Source organism: Trachypithecus francoisi, unplaced genomic scaffold, assembly GCF_009764315.1.
Source record: "Trachypithecus francoisi isolate TF-2019V2 unplaced genomic scaffold, Tfra_2.0 Lachesis_group5, whole genome shotgun sequence".
Classification (NCBI taxonomy): Eukaryota; Metazoa; Chordata; class Mammalia; order Primates; family Cercopithecidae; genus Trachypithecus; species Trachypithecus francoisi.
Window position 1 is genome coordinate 72,941,260 of NW_022681470.1, and position 20,232 is coordinate 72,961,491.

General features: G+C 37.7%; 1 protein-coding gene across 1 annotated transcript in view; it reads right to left on the minus strand.

The window, feature by feature from the left end:
* Positions 1-20,232, minus strand: part of USH2A (usherin) — an 809,712-nt gene that overhangs the window by 233,943 nt on the left and 555,537 nt on the right. The window contains exons 44-45 of the mRNA XM_033195653.1: positions 3,767-3,976; positions 2,247-2,449 (exon numbers count right to left, since the gene is read on the minus strand). Of these exons, the coding sequence (XP_033051544.1) occupies positions 2,247-2,449; positions 3,767-3,976 (413 nt within the window). The remainder of the gene's footprint in view (positions 1-2,246; positions 2,450-3,766; positions 3,977-20,232) is intronic.

The following is a 20,232-nucleotide window of genomic DNA, read 5'->3' on the forward strand; positions in this document are numbered from 1 at the left end:
AGAATGGGAGAAAATTTTTGCAATCTATACATCTGACAAAGGTTTAATATCTAGAATCTATAAGAAACTTAAACAAATTTGCAAGAAAAAAATAACCCTGTTTTAAAAAGTAGGCAAAGGACATGAACAGACACTTCTCCAAAGAAGAATTTATGTGGCCAACAAGCATATGAAAAAGAGCTCAACATCACTGATGATTAGAGAAATGCACATCAAAACCACAATGAGATATCATTTCATGCCAGTCAGAATGGTGATTATTAAAAACTCAAGAAACAACAGATGCTAGTGAAGCTGTGGAGAAATAGAAAGGCTTTTACACTGTTGGTGGGAATGTAAATTAGTTCAACTATTGTGAAAGACAGTGTGGTGAGTCCTCAAAGACCTAGGACCAGAAATACCATTAGACCCAGCCATCCCATTACTGGGTATATACCCAAAGAAATATAAATCATTCTATTATAAAGATACATGCATCCATATGTTCATTGCAGCACTATTAACAATAGCAATGACATGGAATCAACCCAAATGCCCATCAATTATAGACTGGATAAAGAAAATGTGGTACATGTACACCATGGAATACTATGCAGCCATAAAAAGGAATGAGATCATGTCCTTTGCAGGGACATGGATGGAGCTGGAAGCCATTATCCTCAGCAAACTAACATAGGAACAGAAAAGCAAACATCACACGTTGTCACTTACAAGTAGGAGCTGTACACCGAGAACACAGGGAGGGGAACAACACACACTGGGGCCTGTTGTGGGGGCATCAGGGGAGGGAGAACATCACAATAAATAGCTAATAATGCATGTGGAACTTAATACCTGGTAGATGGGTTGATAGGTGCAGCAAACCACCATGGCATATGTTTACCTATGTAACAAACCTACAAGTCCTGAACATATATCCTGGAACTTAAAATAAAATACATTTAAATTAAAAAAAAAAAGAAAAATAATTAATGTACCTTTCTTCTTTATTCAAAGATATTTTTATTTGGTTTTCTTAGGAAGCTAGGTCTATGAGTCACGGTAGGGGAGACTAAAGTGTTAGTTGTAGCCAGATGATTATGTATGTCTTAACCTCAAATGTCAGGAAAAAGAGATGAAAACCTGAATAAGGTAATACTACTAAATGGATAGAACTAATACAAAGTTTCTGTGGTCAGATAAAATTTCTGTGCTTAATATCTTCTGAAAATTATCTTATGAAGCTCTTATGAATTTTAGAAGTAGCATAGTTCATTAAAAAATTTAGTAAATTGCAAGCTTTCTCTAAATGTGGGGTTTCTGAAATACTCTGATTTTTTTTTTTCATCACTCATTTGCACATTTAGCCTTGCTATCTTTTATGTCTTGGTACTCCAACTCCGTGAAGATAAGTTCCTTGTTTTATATGCCTTAGTATTACCTATATTTTTTCTACCTTTAAGGCCAGTAGTCCCTGAAGAAGCCTATGAATTTGACTTCAAGTGATCAGTGCAGTTTCTAAAATTGTGTGTTAAATTTTGTCATACAAGTGCATAAATAGTTTTCTAAGGCAGAGAACACTGACTTCATAAGATTCTTAAAGAAGTCCAATGGCAAAAATTTTAACCACAATTACTCTCACATATGCAGAGAACATTGAACAGTTTTTGAGTGATGAATAAATATATTTATTTCATCTTCAGATAAAACCTTTTAATATTTTTTGTCTGCTATATTTTTTTTTATGTCTTCCTGTTGCATTCAGAATCACAGAATGCTAGAGGTGGCTAGAATGTTTTAAGTCATCTAGTCCATTGCCCTTACAAAAGAGGAAATTGACACCAAGTGAAGTTTCATAACTTCTCTGGAAATATTAAATTAGTAACTAGGAGAAATGGGAAGAGAAAAAAAATTTCCACATTTATAAACTGATTCTGATTTTGATTTCAGTAAAAGATCCAGGGAAAAGGTAAACTGCTCAGCAAGATTTATTTAGAATACGTGATTAGCTTCATTTTGCCAGTGAGAATTTCATCACCATCCTCATCACCATCGTTTTCTGTATCATCATTATCTTCTCTCCAGAGACTCACATGTTTGCCTACAGCACACAGATTTAATTCTGATCAATTTCCCTTCTCTCTTTCCCCTTGCCCACCAAAGAAATAATCTGTAACCAAGACAGAAGATATCCACTTGAAGACATAGCTTGGCACATTTTATTTAACATATCCATAAGCCTAACCATCAAAAAGCAATATTCTAACCTGAATGTCATAGACAGTGAAGGGAGACAGGTCTCTCAGAATAAACGACCCAGGCATATTCATTCCAGTCTTGTAGAGCTTATTATTTACATAGATAGAATACTCAGTGACAACACCATTTGGGTTTGAAGGAGATGTCCAGATGACACGTACAGCTGTACTGTTGATGATGACAACCTCTGGAGGAAGCATGCCCTGAGGCTCTAGAATTAAAGGAAGAAACTGAATAAACTCCAGCTGTCTCTGAAAAAGCACATGTTAAGCTAAATGCAGATTAGTATTTAGGTTTAGCAAAGGGTTCGTTGCTTATCTGCTTTTCGCTGATGAAGTTATCACAGTCTGTAGTCCTCTGTAAATTGGCTTATTATACTCTCAGTTAGAAACCGTAAGAATTGGTGGTAAAATTCTTTATACCACCAGCATAGTGCTAATCTTCAATATTATGTGACCAGTGGGATATGATGATAAATTATTCACCCATCTGCACCACTAACACATATCTATTTTTTGTCTTTTTTCTGTCCCTTCACTCTATACCTTCAAGGTGCAGGGGAGGGAGGGAAGGAAATAAAATTTGCTCCTTAAGCGAAAAATAAAACTCAAATACAACGAGGCTGGTGGAACGTGAAAAATAATTTGATGTTACTAGCTTGTAACTCAAGCAATATGAAGCAATAATGCAATATTGTCATTATGTAAATGATTTTGAATGTTGATTATCATAGGTAATGATGAAATCTAACATAAGAAAAAAATCTTGCTTAGCGTTAAATTACATAATTATTCAAGCATGTCAGAAATAACTATGCAAAGACCTATTTTTATCATAAGAACCCATCTTAACTAGTTGAAGAATTGTCCTTGTGATCTACCCTATTTTATAAACAAAAGGTGCCGACCTTTGGCACTACAAAGGGAAATGGGTTCCACACTTAAAGAGCTCTGCTAATGACCTGGAACACTTGCTTGGGAGGTAATGATATTATAATGTTTATAATGAGACTTTATAAAGCCAAAAAGATTAGAAAGACCATTCCAAACACATTTCAGATTCACAAGTTGCTTCCTCCCCCTTGCTAACTGGCTTAGAAATGAGTCATAGGCAATTTTTCTCAGAGGCTGAACTTCCACCTACCATTTCTGGTGACTCAGGGAGGGCTCTCACTGTGTTTGGCTGTCGTTTTGAAAAACATACTGCTTCTGAGGGCAAATCTTAAAAAAAATGTTTCTAAATGTCACCATTTATTGATGTGAACTCAGCTCTAAAATAAGTATACACTGAAAAGAACAGGAACAAACTGGGCTAATATCTCATTATAAGAGCTTGTGCTTCTGTCTCAATGGGACTGCTTATTGATCTGCTACTGACGACAGTGAGCACTTAAGCATTTCAGCCCCCACCCTCCTCCCTCCTACACCGGAAATTTTATAATGGAGGGATGACTGATCTCAACCCCAGCAAGAATCAATCAATTTCACTCGCATCTCTGAAGCAAATATCCTTTAGAATCTGGACTCACCCCCATCGCAAGTGGTTGCATGAAGTCCTGCACTGTTGATGCTGTGGACTCCATTGAAGACAGAGATAAAGATCCAATACTCTGTGTTTGGCTTTAGGTGGCCAATGACATGAGAGTTTACATCTGGCAAGATTTTTAGAGAGTTGTTTGAGGTAGCAGAACTCCAAACAAGTGTATAATATTCAACTTCACCTTGTAGGTCTTGAACAGCTGTCAACAACAAATGCAGGACACCGTGAATGTAGCTGAGGGTTTCAGGGGAAAAAAAATTCTATCATTAGCTTTCTAGAATGAGAAAAAAAGAAGCTTAGAGAGCCTTGTTTTGGAAATGCTAAAAAAGCTTATGGGATCTCCTTTTTGGTAGTGCTAGTGATGAGAGTTTTTACTTTATTTATTTATTTTTGAGACAGAGTCTCGTTCTGTCACCCAGGTTGGAGTGCAGTGGTGCAATCTTGACTCATGGCAGCCTTGACGTCTTGGGCTCAAATGATCCTCCTGCTTCAGCCTTCCAAGTAGCTGGGATTACAGGCTCAGGCCATCACACTAGTTAATTTTTATCATTTTTTTTTGTAGACACAGGGTCTTGCTATATTTCCCAGGCTGGTCTCAAACTTCTGGCTTCAAATGATTCTCCCACCTCAGCCTCCCAAAGTGTTGGGATTACAGGTATGAACAACTGCATCTGGACAGTTTTTATTTTTTAATAATTTGCATTTTTTCCCAATCCCATAATTAATTGCAGTCTTATATAGGAATATGAGTCTTATAAAAATCTCATTAACTTTTTAATTTCCTTTAAATATTTTAATTTTGCTACTTATAATTATTCAATGAATCATCAGAACTTTGATATAACACTTATGAAAGGGAACTAAGATGAAAACAAAAGTATACAATACGTGGAACAACTTCTGCTCATAAGTAACATAATCCTAGAGAGAAGACTAGGCTAATACAAATAAAGGCATTTCCTGACACAGATCCTAGACACAATTTTTTAACTTGCTAACAACATTTGCTAAATGATACCTAGAAGGATGCTTAGATAGATATCCTTTATGTACACTGTCAATGTAACAGGGCTACATAGCATGCTCCCCTTAAGGACTGACTCAGGATAATACTTAAATTTTTATCAGGGCTCTCATCCTTCTCTTCTAGTCCAATGTGTTTCTATAATGTAGACAAGCCTTTAAAAGATACCAAAGTCAATCACTAACTGTCTTGCAAATATAACTCATCAATTCTTCAACCTTATCCTTTCAAAGACCAGTCTATTATTTTATCTCCTCTTCCTCCCAATTTATCCATTCTTTTCCTTAGGCTCTGCTTCTCATTATCTGCCCACAACGATTCTTCAACAAGAGAACATGAAAGCAGCTATATTTTCTTAGGTAGGAAGTTATATGTTGCTCTACTTACATCAGTATTATTTTCAGAGACTTTTAAACAGAAACGATTACCTTCATTTGTTAGGATGGGGTGGAGTGTTGGCTTACTAGCCCTCTGAAATTTCATGTCAAATTATGCATCAAAAATTACTCAGGTCAGGCACAGTGGCTCACACTTGTAATCCTAGCACTTTACAAGGCTGAGACAGGCAGATCACTTGAGCTCAGGAGTTTGAGACCAGCCTGGGAAACATGGCAATACCCCATCTCTCCATGAAATACAAAAACTAACCAGGCGTGATGGCATACACCTGTAGTCCAAGCTACTCAGGAAGCTGAGGCAGTAGGATGGTTTGAGCTCAGGAGGCAGAGGTTGTGGTGAGCTGAGATTGTGCCACTGTACTCCAGGCTGGAGAACATAATGAGACCATGTCTCAGGAAAAAAAAAAAAAAAGAAAAAAGTTAAACAGCATTAGTCCAAGAATGGGGAGGAAAAAGTGGCATTTCTCCTTATATATATTCATTTATATGTGAGATCCCAGCATATGGCCATATAAAGTGATACAGCTTTGAGAATTGTATGTTTATTTAAAGGACCCGTTTACATTAAAGTCTTGGTGATTTTGCTTTAAAACTGAATACTAGGTTTTTCTTTTTGTTTTTCCTAAATACACTACTGCTTTCACTTTAGCTCTAGAACTAGTTAAAAGGGTTTGATGTGCCAGTGTAGTTGGAAGAGTTTGTATTGGAAGACCTTTAGCAATTAACTTGGAAAATTCTGGGTTTTGCAATGTTTCTTTCCTCTGATGCCACAAAAATGTAAGCACATGCAATAATGAGGTCATTATTGATCATTGGCAGGAACTGACTATTAAAATCCCTTAAAATTTTCCTAAATGATAATATTCATCAAGTACAGCAAAGTCATGGGTATAGTGAGTGCAAATGTTTATTCTGTTACTAGCATCATTTTCTACTGGCTCACAGAATTATTTGTTACTCCTTAATTTGTGGCTGCTATGGTATAATGCAAAGTGTACTCGATTTGTAGCTTATGTTGAATTTTAGTTTGTTAAGTGAGCAGGCTGATTATAAAGTCAAGCCCTAAATATATAATATTAATGAAATGCTTTCAAACTTTACTTACATATATAAACTAATTTCACTTGAGTTATTAAATTTGTCTGTTATCTGCACTATCCAGTTCGAATTAATACACCTGTGTAGATACATTAAATACATTGCCACTAGCACAAGTTCAAGACAAGCAAAGATCATATGTCAATGTCTGGATGAGACCACATTAAATGTCCATTCTTAGCCATGCACCATATGTCAACCCCTCTGAAACAGAACAGAACCTAGGACAACAGGAAAAGATGGTGATTCCATTCCATTGTTTATGTCTTACTGCATGCTATGGAGGCTGTTGAGATCAGAAACAGGCAGCATTTCTGGAAAACAAGTACCAGATTTCTGATCTATTCTCCCTCTTTCCACCATTTGCTTCAACACTTGTTCTCCACTCATATGGATGTTACACTTGGGAATCCAAAACATAGAAAAATGTAGAAACACATATAATTTTATACATATTCCTGGTTATTACATGAGAAGTTCTGGGAGCAGTACATGCATAGGAGAATCTTTTTCATTGCTCAAATAAGGTCTTGAAACTTCGATGCACTCTTCCTAAGTCAGTGAACCATCTAAGAAAAAGAAGATACATCCTCAGTTCAATAGACCAGCACAAAATTAAAGGCTGATGACCTTGATTTTACCTCTGAGAGAGGAAGGCTATTAACATGGAAACAGCTGGAATGAAGAGGCAAGTAGATTTCATCCTCCCTATCTATTGAGAATAGCTGGACCTGAATGTATCTCTCCTTTTTTAAATAGAAAAACATAAGTTATAAGGCTTCTTCCTACCATAAGACAAGGGAAACCTTGTCTAGAACCTTCCAAGGTAGAAGTTTTGTGTACATTACTTCTATGAGAATGGGATGGAGGTTTTATAAAATATTTGCATGGTGTACCAAAAATGAAAAGGGACATGACTTTATGAAAAGGAAGCCTCTATGAAGTAGGTTTGTGGAATCATAAAAAGAGACCCACAAAGACAGAGATGTAAAGGGGTCTGCCTTAAATAGGAAAGGAAAGCAATGAAACATATAAAGCAATGGCAGAATTGAAACGTACATTGAAAGCAGAAATAAGCGGAGTTAAAAATGCACAATATCAAAGAATTAACAGGAAAATGACTAGGAAATCAGTGAAAGTCAAAATTATAGACATTGAGAACAGAAAAAATCTAATTACCTTAAAAATAAATGTAATAAATAATTATGGATATGAAATGCCCCATTAAACCTTACCCAAAATTACTTATGTCTACAAATTGAATAGACTAATACAGTTTTCTCCAAGATAATCACAATATATCCAAACATAGACATATCATGGAATATTGCAATATTTTAAAGGTAAACCAAAAATTAGGAACATTTATAAAGGAGGAAAAAAATCAGATAAGTTTCAGACTTCTCATGTGGAATGTCAAATGTTGAAAGACAATGGAACAATTTCAACAAGTTTCTATGGGAAATAGTTTAATCCAAGAATTTTATACACATTTAAATGATTACTTATGTGTAAAAACAACAGACATAATTTCTTATTTAGGCAAAAGTTAGGAGAATGTGCAAAGATAACAGAAATACTTTCTTGTATCACCAAACATTTAGAGAACATAAAACTAACTAATTGTTTTTTTTAAGTTTCATAACAAAACTATCCAATAATCTTCTTCAGAAGACAGAAAGATAAATCAAGATCCAGAACTCAAGGCTGGGAAAGTTTAAGAATTGCTGATAAGTACTGAAGCTATTTAGAGAAAATAGTTGTGTAAAATATTACATCATAACAACAACAATAATAAACTGAACATTGAAAACAGCAGATGAGAAAGGCAAGAAAAGTAACAGTAAAGTTCTTTGTTATACATAAAATAGAATGGCATGAAAAAATAGAGACATTACTAACAATATCATCAATACCATTTAAACTTTAAAATATAGTACAGAAGATAAAAGCTATCTTCTGTAATCTGAAGGCAAAGATTTCTAGAACTCCCCAATACCAACGTTTTTCTCTTCTTGTCAAATAATTGGATTATATTTTCTGGGCCCCATGCATCTGGACTGAGATGTGAAGGAGCAATTGGCCATCTCTGATGGTCTAGTTTTCCCATCTAAGGTAGGACTCTAAGGCCCTGGGGAATGGTGGATTCACTAGATGGAAAAAGCCTGTCTTTAACTGACACATAGGAGTTTTAAAAGGGCAACACAGTAATAGTGGGGGACTTCAACACTCCACTGACAGTACTAGACAGGTCATCAAGACAGAAGGTCCACAAAGAAACAAATGGACTTAAACTATACCCTAGAACAAATAGACTTAACAAATATTCATAAAACATTCTACCCCAAAACTGCAGAATATACATTCTATTCATTAGCACATGGAGCATTCTCCGAGATAGTCCGTACGATAAGCCACAAAACAAGTCTCAACAAATTTAAGAAAATTAAAGTTACATCAAGTCCTCTTTCAGACCACAGTGGAATAAAATTGGAAATCAATTCCAATAAGAAACCTCAAAATGATGCAAATATATGGAAATTAAATAATCTGCTCCTGAATGATCATTGAGTCAACAATGAAATCAAGATGAAAAATAAAAATTCTTTGAACTGAATGATAATAATGACACAGCCTGTCAAAACTTCTTGGATACAACAAAAGCAGTGTTAAGAGGAAAGTTCATAGCCTTAAATGCCTATATCAAAAATCTGAAAGAGCACAAATATACAATCTAAGGTCACACCTCAAGGAACTAGAGAACCGAGAACAAACCAAATCCAAGCCCAGCAGAAGAAAAGAAATAACCAAGATCAAAGCAGAACTAATGCAATTTAAACACGCAAACACACAATACAAAAGATAAATGAAATAAAGACCTGGTTCTTGGAAAATACAAATACAATTAACAGACCATTTAGGAAGATTAACCAAGAAAAGAAGAGAGAAGATCCAAATAAGCTCAAATAGAAGCAAAATAGGAGATATTTCAACGGATACCACAGAAATACAAAAGATCATTCAAGGCTACTTGAACACGTTTATGCAAATAAACTAGAAAACCTAGAGGAAATAGATAAACTCCTGGAAATATAAAACTCTCCTAGATTAAACCAGGGAGTAAGAGAAACTCTGAACAGACCAATAACAAGCAGTGAGATTGAAATGGTAATGATAAAGTTACCAACAAAAAAAGTCCTGGAACAGACAGATTAACAGCTGAATTATATCAGACATTCAAAGAAGAATTGGTACCAATCATATTGACACTATTCCAAAAGATATAGAAAGAAGAAATACTCCTTACATCATTCTATGAAGCCAATATCATCCTAATACCAAAAACAGGAAAGGATATGACAAACAAAGAAAACTACACACCAATATCCCTGATGAACATAGATGTAGAAATCCTTAACAAAACACTAGCTAACCAAATCCAACAGCAATTATCAAAAAGACAATTCACCATGATCAAGTAGGTTTCATACCAGCGATACAGGGATGGTTTAACATATGTAAGTCAATAAATGTGATACACCACATAAACAGAATTAAAAACAAAAATCACACGATCATCTCAACTGATGCAGAGAAAGCCTTTGACAAAATCCAGCATCCCCTTATAATTAAAACCCTCAGCAAAATCAGCATAGAAAGGGCATAATTTAATGTAATGAAAGCCATCTATGACAAAACCACAGCTAACATTATACTGAATGGGGAAAAGTTGAAAGCTGTATTAGTCTATTCTCATGCTGCTGATAAAGACATACCCAAGACTGGGCAATTTACAAAAGAAATAGGTTTAATGGACTCACGCAGTTCCACATTGCTGGGGAGGCCTCAAAATCATGGTAGAAGGTGAAAGGCACATCTCACATGGTGGCAGACAAGAGGGAAACTCCCCATTATAAAACTTATAAAACTTATATCATACTTATTCACTGTCACAAGAATAGCATGGAAAAGACCCACCCCCATGATTCCATTATCTCCTGCTGGGTCTCCCCCACAACACATGGGAATTCTGCGAGCTACAATTCAAGATGAGATTTAGGTGGGGACACAACCAAACCATATCATCCTGCCCTGGTCCCTTCCATATCTCATGTCTTTACATTTCAAAGCCAATCCTGCCTTTCCAACAGTCTCCCACAGTCTTAACTCATTTCAGCATTAACTAAAAAGTCCACAGTCCAAAGTCTCATCTAAGACAAGGCAAGTCCCTGCCACCTATGAGCCTGTAAAATCAAAAGCAAGTTAGTTACTTCCTAGAAACAATGGGGTTACAGGCATTGGGTAAATACACCTGTTCCAAATGGAGAAATGGGCCAAAACAAAATGGCTACAGGCCCCATGCAAGTCCAAAATCAAGCAGAGCAGTCAAATATTAAAGCTCCAAAATGATCTCTTTTGACTCCATGTCTCACATCCAGCTCATGCTGATGCAAGAGGTGAGTTCCCATGGTCTTGGGCAGCTCTGCCCCTGTGACTTTGCAGGGTACAGCCTCCCTCCTGGCTGCTTTCACAGGATAGCATTGTCTGTGCCTTTCCAGGTGCACAGTGCAAGCTGTTAGTGGATCTACTATTCTAGGGTTTAGAGGACAGTGGCCCTCTTCTCACAGCAGCACTGGGCAGTGCCCCAGTGGGGACTGTGTGTGGAGGCACCCACCCCACATTTCCTTTCTGCGCTGCCTCCGCAGAGATTTTCCATGAATGTCTGCCCCTGCAGCAAACTTCTGTCTGAATATCCAGGTGTTTCCATACATCCTCTGAAATCTAGGTGGAGGTTCCCAAACCTCAATTCCTGACTTTTGGGCACTGGTAGGCTCAACACTGTGTGGAAGCTGCCAAGTCTTGGGGGTTGCACCCTCTGAAGCCATGGCCCAAGCTCTACACCGGCCCCTTTCAGCCATGGCTGGAGCCACTGGGACACAGGGCCCAAGTCCCTAGGCTGCACACAGCATGGGAACCCTGGACCTGGCCCACAGTACCACTTTTTCCTCCTAGGCCTCTGGGCCTGTGATGGTTGCAGCTGTCATGAAGACCTCTGACATGCCCTGGAGACATTTTCCCCACTGTCTTGGGGATTAGTGTCTCATTACCTATGTAAATTATGTAAATTTATGCAGCTGGCTTAAACTTCTTTTCAGAAAGTGGGATTTTCTTTGTTATCACATTGTCAGGTTGCAAATTTTCCAAACTTTTGTGCTCTGCTTCCTTGATAAAACTGAATGCCTTTAACAGCGCCCAAGTCACCTCTTGAACACTTTGCTGCCCAGAAATTTCTTCTGCCAGATATCCTAAATCATCTCTCTCAAGTTCAAAGTTCCACAAATCTCTAGTGCAGGGTCAAAATGCTGCCAGTCTCTTTGCTAAAACATAACAAGAGTCACCTTTGTTCAGTTCCCAACAAATTCCTCATCTCCATCTGAGACCACCTCAGATTGAATTTCATTGTCCATATCATTATTAGCATTTTGGTCAAAGCCATTCAACAAGTCTTTAGGGAGTTCCAAACTTTCCCACATTTCCCTGTCTTCTTCTCAGTCCTCCAAACTGTTCCAACCTCTGCCTGTTATCCAATTCCAAAGTTGCTTTCACATTTTTGGGTATCTTTTCAACAGTGCTACATTCTACTGGTACCAACTTACTGTATTAGTCTGTTCTCATGCTGCTGATAAAGACATACTGGAGATTGAGCAATTTACAAAAGAAAGGTTTAATGGACTCATAGTTCCACATGGCTGGAGAGGACTCACACTCGTGGTGGAAGGTGAAAGACACATCTCACATGGCAGTGGACAAGAAAAGAGAGCTTATACAGGGAAATTCCCTTTTATAAAACCATCAGATCTTGTTAGACTTATTCACTATCATGAGAATAGCATAGGAAAGACCCACTCCATGATTCACTTAGCTCCCACCAGGTCCCTCCCACATGTGGGCATTATGGGAACTACAATTCAGGATGAGAGTTGGGTAGGGATACAGCCAAACCATATCAAAAGCATTCCCCCTGAGAACTGGAACAGGACAAAGATGCCTACTTTCACCACTTCTATTCAACACAGTCAAGCAGAATCATTGGGGTAAACATCCAATATTCGTCGTCTTGTGCAATGGAAATCAGATTCAGACACATAGTGAGTTTAAGAGTGGAGGTTCAATAGGCAAAAGAAAGAGAAAAAGAGAATAGCTTTCTCTCCTGCAGAGAGAGAAGGGCTCCCAAGTGGGTCTTCCAGTCCGCAACAAAGTGCATGGAGCTTTATAGGCTTGCTTGAGGAGGCAGTGCTTGATTTACATAGGGTCTAAAGATTGGTTGGACCAGGTGTGCCATTTATACAGTCCGCAAATAACCTGGCCACCCCATCCTAATCTTTTATTATGCAGTTGTGTTCCCTACCTGGCCAGTGCCATGTTGTCTGTTCCTTATTATACATGTGGTTGACAAAGAAAAGGGCAGATGGAGCCACTATATTCAACATGCCTAGCCCCAGGTAGCCTTTTCCTATTGGCGCCGCTGCTGGCATTCACCCATGCAAACTTCCAGCTTGCTTATCTATGTCTGCAGCTCAACTTATCAGGTTGCTCTTTGTTAAAAAAGAAATAATTTAGGGGCTGCTTTTCATTAAAAGGAAAACCTTACTGAGGACTCTCTTACCCTCACTATCTGCCTAAATAATTTCTATTTAACTCCTATATCAATAGTACTGTAAGTCCTAACCAAAGCAATCAGACAAGAGAAAGAAATAAAGGGCATCCAAATCAGTAAAGAGGAACTCAAACTGGTGGGAGGTGACTGGATCGTAGGGGTGGTTTCCGCCACACTGTTCTCATGATAGTGAGTGAGTTCTTGCAAGATCTGATGGTTTTGTAAGTGTTTCACAGTTCCTCCTACGGGTGCCTTCTCTCTCTCACCTATCTCGCCTGTCTCTTCTTCCCCTTCTGCCATGATCGTAAGTTTCCTGAGGACTTCCCAGCCATGCAGAACTGTAATTAAACCTTTTTCCTTTATAAATTATTCAGTGTCGTGTATTTCCATATAGCAATGTGAGAACAAACTATTACAATCTCACTGAGCTGAAAGCTATTAGATGTTATTTTTAGTTGCAGTCTCCAATGCTTGGTCAGAAATTTGATCTTAGATGGAGCAAATTCTCAAATGTAGAACAGGCTCCTCTCCTTTATAATGAATTCCCAAATAATTTTAAGAGGAGCTAGATACGTAGTAGTCTGCTCAGGTTGCCTTAAGAAAATACTATAGGCTGGTGGCTTGAACAACAGAAACTTACTTCTCACAATCTGGAGGCTAGAGGTTCGTGATCAAGGTGCCAGCAAATTTGGTTTCCACTGAGGGCTCTTTCCCTGGCTTCTGGAGAGCTACTTTCTAGCTGCTGAGTTTTCTCATGGCCTTTCCTCTGTGATCAGAGAAAGGGAGAGAAGAGGTTGGGGGAGAGACAGAGAGAAAGAGCAAGCGAGCCTGTGTGTTAACTTCTGAAATCAAGGTCCCATTCTTATAATCTCATTTAACTTTAATTACAGTTGACCTTTGAACAACACAACAACACAGGTGTGAACTGCTTGGGTCCATTTATAAGGGGACTTTTTTCAACCAAACGAGAATTGAAAATATAGTATTCTCGGCCGGCACAGTGGCTCTCACCTGTAATTCCAGCACTTTGGGAGGCTGAGGCGGGCGGATCACATAGTCAGGAGATTGAGACCATCCTGGCTAACATGGTGAAACCCAGTCACTACTAAAAATACAAAAAAGTAGCGGGGCGTGGTGGCACGTGCCTGTAGTCCCAGCTATTTGGGAGGCTGAGACAGGAGAATTGCTTGAACCCAGGAGGCAGAGGTTGCAGTGAGCCGAGATAAGACCACTGCACTCCAGCCTGGGTGACAGAGTGAGACTCGATCTTCAAAATAAATAAATAAATAAATAATATTCTCCCATGCAAAACCTGTGTAGAGGGCTGACTTTTCACATACATGGATTCTGCACAGCTGATTGCTGGACTTGAGTATGCACAGCTTTGGTATACTCAGCAGGCAGTCCTGGAACCAATCCCCCGCATATACTAAGGGATGACTGTATTTCTTTAGAGGCCCCATCTCCAAACACAGCTACACTGAGAATTAGGGCTTTAGTCCATAACAGAGGGACTAGTTGAAAGTTATCCTGCAACAGCAATTAGATTATGCTTTTTACATGGCCTTAAATTATTGCCATGGTTACCAGCAAAGGGGGCTCAGGGTTTATACACTACCAAACCTCATGTGAACCCCAATGTACTAGTTTTGGATGATGAGGCCTAGTTGGAGGTGTTTGGTTCATGGGGCCAGATTCTCATGAATGGCTTGGTGTCTTGCTCTGGAAAGGCTGGGTTAGTTTTTGAGGAAATGAATTAGTTCCCTTAAGAGTGGGTTTTTAGAAAGCCAGGGCATCCCTTGGATTTTGCATCTTTGCACATGTTCACTCACCTTTTGACCTTCTCTGTTATGTTTTGATGCATCACAAAAGCCCTCACCAGAAACCAAGTAAATACTACAGTCATGCTTCTTGTGCAGTCTGCAGAATCATGAGCTAAGCAAAACTCTTTTCCTCATTAACTTTGCAGCCTCAGGTATTCTGTTATAGCAACACAGACTAAGACAATTATCAATGTCACTCATGTCTGCTAGATATTTTTTTCAGCAAACTATGGTACATGAACTAACTCTGGCCTTTGGCTTAGTATGACCCACCCCGTGAAAGGTAAGAATGGTTTCTACATTTATGTGGTTGGGGGAAAAATCAAAAGAAAAAAAAAGTATTTCATGACATGTGAAATCTATTAGGTTGGTGCAAAGTAGTTGTGGTTTTCATCATTACTTCTATGGCAAAAACCACAATTACTTTTGTGCCAACCTAATATATGAAAATCAAATCTCAATGTCCAAAACAAAGTTTTATTGGAACATGGCCATGCTTATTTAAAAATCAGAATCACCTTATTGCTGTTTATGTGCTCCAGTGGCAAATTTGAGTTAAGACAGAGATACTATGGGCTTCAAAGTCTAACATTATATATGACACTTTACAAAAAAGTTTGCGGTACTGATTCAGATCAATTATAGTAAATCATGTCATTTATTAGATCTCTTAATTTATTTGTCTAGGACTAAATTCTTCAGACATCTCACATTAGCAGGCTCATTTTGGAAGGTAATTTTGCTCAAATGTAAAAACCTGGAGGGACCTTGTTAAGCTGATTTTATGATGGAAGTCTTGATCTTGCTCACAGATTATCCAAATTAGAGTTCAATTTTCCAAGTTCTATGGTGCAGGGCTCTGTGTCACCAACTAAATAGTTCTTAGAAAATTTAAGCTTATCAAAACTGCTTCTTGAGAAAATTCTTTACTCTGCCTGAGGGTACCACTGCTGACATGAAGTGGAAAGATTATCTTCTTGGGTAATAATCTTTTGAGTCAGCCTCCTTAGTTTTCTGAGCAACATATCTCTTGTCTTCTCTCTAGTTTACGCATCTGTCAAAACAAAACACTTGCACTTTAGAAACTCCAGAGCTCCTTTAGTCTCCCATGGTGTTCCAGCTTCTATCAGGGGCCTGCCAGAGAAAACTGTATTTAAAGGAGATAGTATAATAGATGTATTAATTATTCATCATTTTATATTTAGTTACAAAAACAGGATAGCTAATTTCTACTTTTAAAGTAAATTGATATGGGCAAACAGGGAATGAGTTAGTTAGTGAAACTGGTGAAACCTAAAATCTCCAAAATACAATAGCTTAAATAAAATCCATGTTAATTTGTATCTCATGTAATAGCTTCAAAGTGATTGAAACAGACTGTGCTCCATGTGGTCACTTAACAACCCAGGTTCTTTTTCTCTTATGTGGATTTTGGGTCTCTTTGGGTGTTGTACACGACTACATAGCTGAAACTAAGGACGTGATCATGTCCAAATTCCAGTCCAGGGGAAGGGCTAAAAGAGAACAAGTAGGCACACACTCAATGTTTCCTGGCTAACAAAACACCCAAAAAGACGCACATTGTCTTTCACTTTCTATCGACGCAAACACATTCTACTGGTATTTCACCTGGCCATGACTAATTGCAAGGGAGGTTAGTAAATGCAGTTTCTAGATAAGGGACAAGGCTACCACTAAAAGAAAAAGGGGAGAATGGATGCCATGCAATAGTTAGTAGCTTTCACTTTTTTTTTTTTTTTTTTTTGAGACAGAGTCTCACTCTATTGCCAGGCTGGAGTGCAGTGGCACAATCTCAGCTCACTGCAACCTCTGCCTCCTGGGTACAAGCGATTCTCCTGCCTCAGCCTCCCAAGTAGCTGGGACTACAGGCACACACCACCACTCCTAGCTACTTTTTGTATTTTTGGTAGAGACGGGGTTTCACCATGTTGGCCAGGATGGTCTCGATCTCCTGACCTCATGATCCGCACCCCTCGGCCTTCGAAAGTGCTGGGATTACAGGCATGAGCCATGGTGCCCAGCCTAAGTTTTCAACATTTTAACTAGATTTTTAAATTTCTATCTTTTAGCCAAGTCAAGTAATTATAAAATAATACATATTCTTTATACATCTTCAACTCACTGTAGAAATGCTTTTATCTGAATAGCCTTGCAAAATCAACTTCCAACCTTTTACTAGACATGACTTCCCCTTTTATACATTTTATAAAATGTTATTGAAAGGACCATGCACATTTTAGAAATAGAATAATGCTTTATACAAATATTAGGTGATTACAAATTGTTAAACATATATTATTTCATTTAGCCCTTAATATATTTTAGGGCAGTTATTCTTATTATCCTCATATTTCAGATTAGAAAACTGGAACTCAGGTTAAGTTCTAGGTCATAGCGCCAAAACATATTGGAACTGGGATTCAAATTTAAGTATCCCTGATCCCAAAGCCTATTTTAAAATTATTTATTCATATGACTGCATACAGTGTTGGCTGTTGTCATTTTTGTAATTATAAGAATTTGAAACACTGAGTATAGATGGAATCACCAACAGGAGAATAGGAGTATGACAGGAAGACTCAGGAAAGAACTTTGAGAAACATCTTTATTTAGGGATGAGAAGAAGTAGTTGGTGAGAAGAGGGGAGTAATGATTATTGGGGAAGAATTATAGTCAGTAAGGGATCATTCACAGTGCTGGATACAAGAGGAAGACAGTAGGATGGCACTGAGAAGAGAGTTTTGAAACGGGTCATTAGGTGATAACTAATGACTTTAAGAAAACCATGTAGAGTACAAGAGAAGAGAGACAGATTACAACAGGTGCACAAGTGACTGAGAAGGAAGACAATGGAAAAGTCAGATGTGGTCTCTTTTATTTGATAATTAAAGTGATGGAAAAGAGAACAGAGGAACAAGATGAGGCAACAATGGTAGGTGCTTTTTAGAAGAGATGAGATTCGAAATTAGTTACAGATATTGCCACTTTAATCAGATAACTTCAGGCAAAGTCAGATATTCTTCTAGCTATTAAACCTGGTAGTTTCTGATTAAGAGATTAGGATGAGACAAATGCTTTTTCTGTGGTTTTAAACTTGCTCTCTTAATGATGATGTCCTCATACTTTATGAATTTTCCAGAGAGTTCACTGAGTGCTCAGGACAGAGAAAGTGATAAATGTATCTGTAAGGAAGGAAGGAAAATAGGAAGAGAGAGAGAGAAGGTAGAAGAAGAGAAATAAGACAAATGGCTGGGCATGGTCACTTATGGCTGTAATTCGAGCACTTTGGGAGGCCAAGGAGGGAGGATCACTTGAGCCCATTAGTTCCAGACTAGCCTAAGCAACATAGGGAGAACCCGTCTCTACAAAAACATTTTTAAAAAGGAAATAGAGAAAGAGGGAAGATGGAAAAAAGAGGAGGGAGAGAGCAAGACCAGGAGGATTATATGGTACAAGACATGAACATCTGAAGGTTGGGGTGAGCTCTTGACAGACAGTAAAGTGTACAATACTTGGATGATTTTTCATTTCCTCTTTTACAAAGCATTGCCCTCTCACTCCCTACAGTGTTTTACTGCTTTTTTCTGGCCACCACTGACTGCCTTAGTGAATCAGCTTCAGAGGAGGCACTATCTCTCCACTGTACTCCCTTTGGTGGGCATTTTCTTATTTTACCTTCTATTTTAGACTGAGCAGTCAAAACGAAAAAGATCCTATTAAATCCTTCTTGTTAAAGTGCTAGTGATTGTTAAGCCTAAATGCATAAGAAACAGAAAATGTGATACCTGAGTCCTAAATTTGAATTTGGGAACTGGTACTTTCTATCCATAATTTTTGGTAAGTTACTAAGGGCCAGTTTCTATCTCATTGTGCTTCTCTGAGGATTGTATAAATAATTTAAGTAAGGTATTTTTCTTCCTACAAAACATGTGCTTTTTCAAAATTACAATATAATTTATCTTTGGCCTATTTTATTTAGGGCAAAATATTTTGTATTATCATATAAAGCAGGGATAAATACCTCCTGTCTATTGGGACCAGGAAAATGGGGACTGGGTCAGATTTTTAGGGCATGATCTGTCTAAAAGGGCAGCCAGTTCCAGCTGATAATTTCCTTCCAGAAATGTGGGTATTGTTTCACCCCATCATTTGACTTGTCAAGTGAATTCCCAATCATCTTTATGTATAATTCTTAAATATTGCAAATATTATTTTTTCAAATATTATAGTCAAAACAGTATCTGGAAGCTGGAGGAGGAAGGAAATATGGCCTCCGTGTTGCCAGTTTGTGACATCTGCCTTCCAAAAATGAACTGAAGTAACACAAGGATGCTTTTATCTCACATATCATGTATGTGATACTAATGTTTAAAACTGGCCCTTCAAAAGTTTTTAATAACTTATGCATGTCAATCTATGACTGATAAAAATTTACCAGAAACATTTTGTTACCAAAATAATGTGTAAATGGGGAGGGTCATAATAGAGAAAGATCATGCTTTTAAAAATATATATGTATTTTTTGGAAGGTAATTTTTAATAAGCAAATATTTGTAAATTTAAAACATGATTTTCCACTGCAAAATATTTTCAATCTATAGTTTGTTGCCTTTGAGTGTATTAAACTGTATGCCATGTTTTTCCTATCCAATCAAGACAACAATTTAAAATTAAGATTGCAAAAAATAGGCGACCTTTCACAGAGGATTGACTAGTTAATTTACTTAAGATAGCAAGTTGCACAAAAGAAGAAAATGATAATGCAACAAGCTTTCGCAAGACTGACCCTCTTCTGAGAGTTAACCTTTGTGCTCACAAATAGTTATCTGAAAAATTTCCAAGGTATGAATGGAAATAACAGCAGATTGCATTACCTACATCCCGAAGGTCAGAGGTTCAGATTACCAAGGTAATGAAACTTCAGTGAGCTGCTTCAGATCTATTAGGTTTGTCAGTTTTTATAAGCACGCTTACTTCAGGAATGCAATTATAACATAAAGACCTATATTGGTGGAAATTCACCAGCCGGATCTTAACAGAAGTATTCAAATGTCAGATGATGGGGGAGAGCCTACCTTTATGAGTAGGCTTTTAAGATGAATCAGTTAGTGAGGTGGAGTAGAGAGAAGAGGGAGATGAATGGAACTATACCTTAAAACACATCCCCAGATAAAAAAAACTTTGTATTTTTCCCAGAGGTGTTTCAGAGGGTAACCATAAGCATCAATTAACTTATATTATTCCATTAAAAATGGTTTAAGAGATCCCAATGCAAGTGTCACAGATCATTAGAAATCTGCAGCCTTATAAAAACCCAAGAATGATAGTTTTTTTGTGTATGTGAAAATGGATTATTTTGTGGAAACACAGATAAACGTAACCTACTAATTTAATCTACAATTGATATCTTCCATTCTGGCTTTAACTCACAAT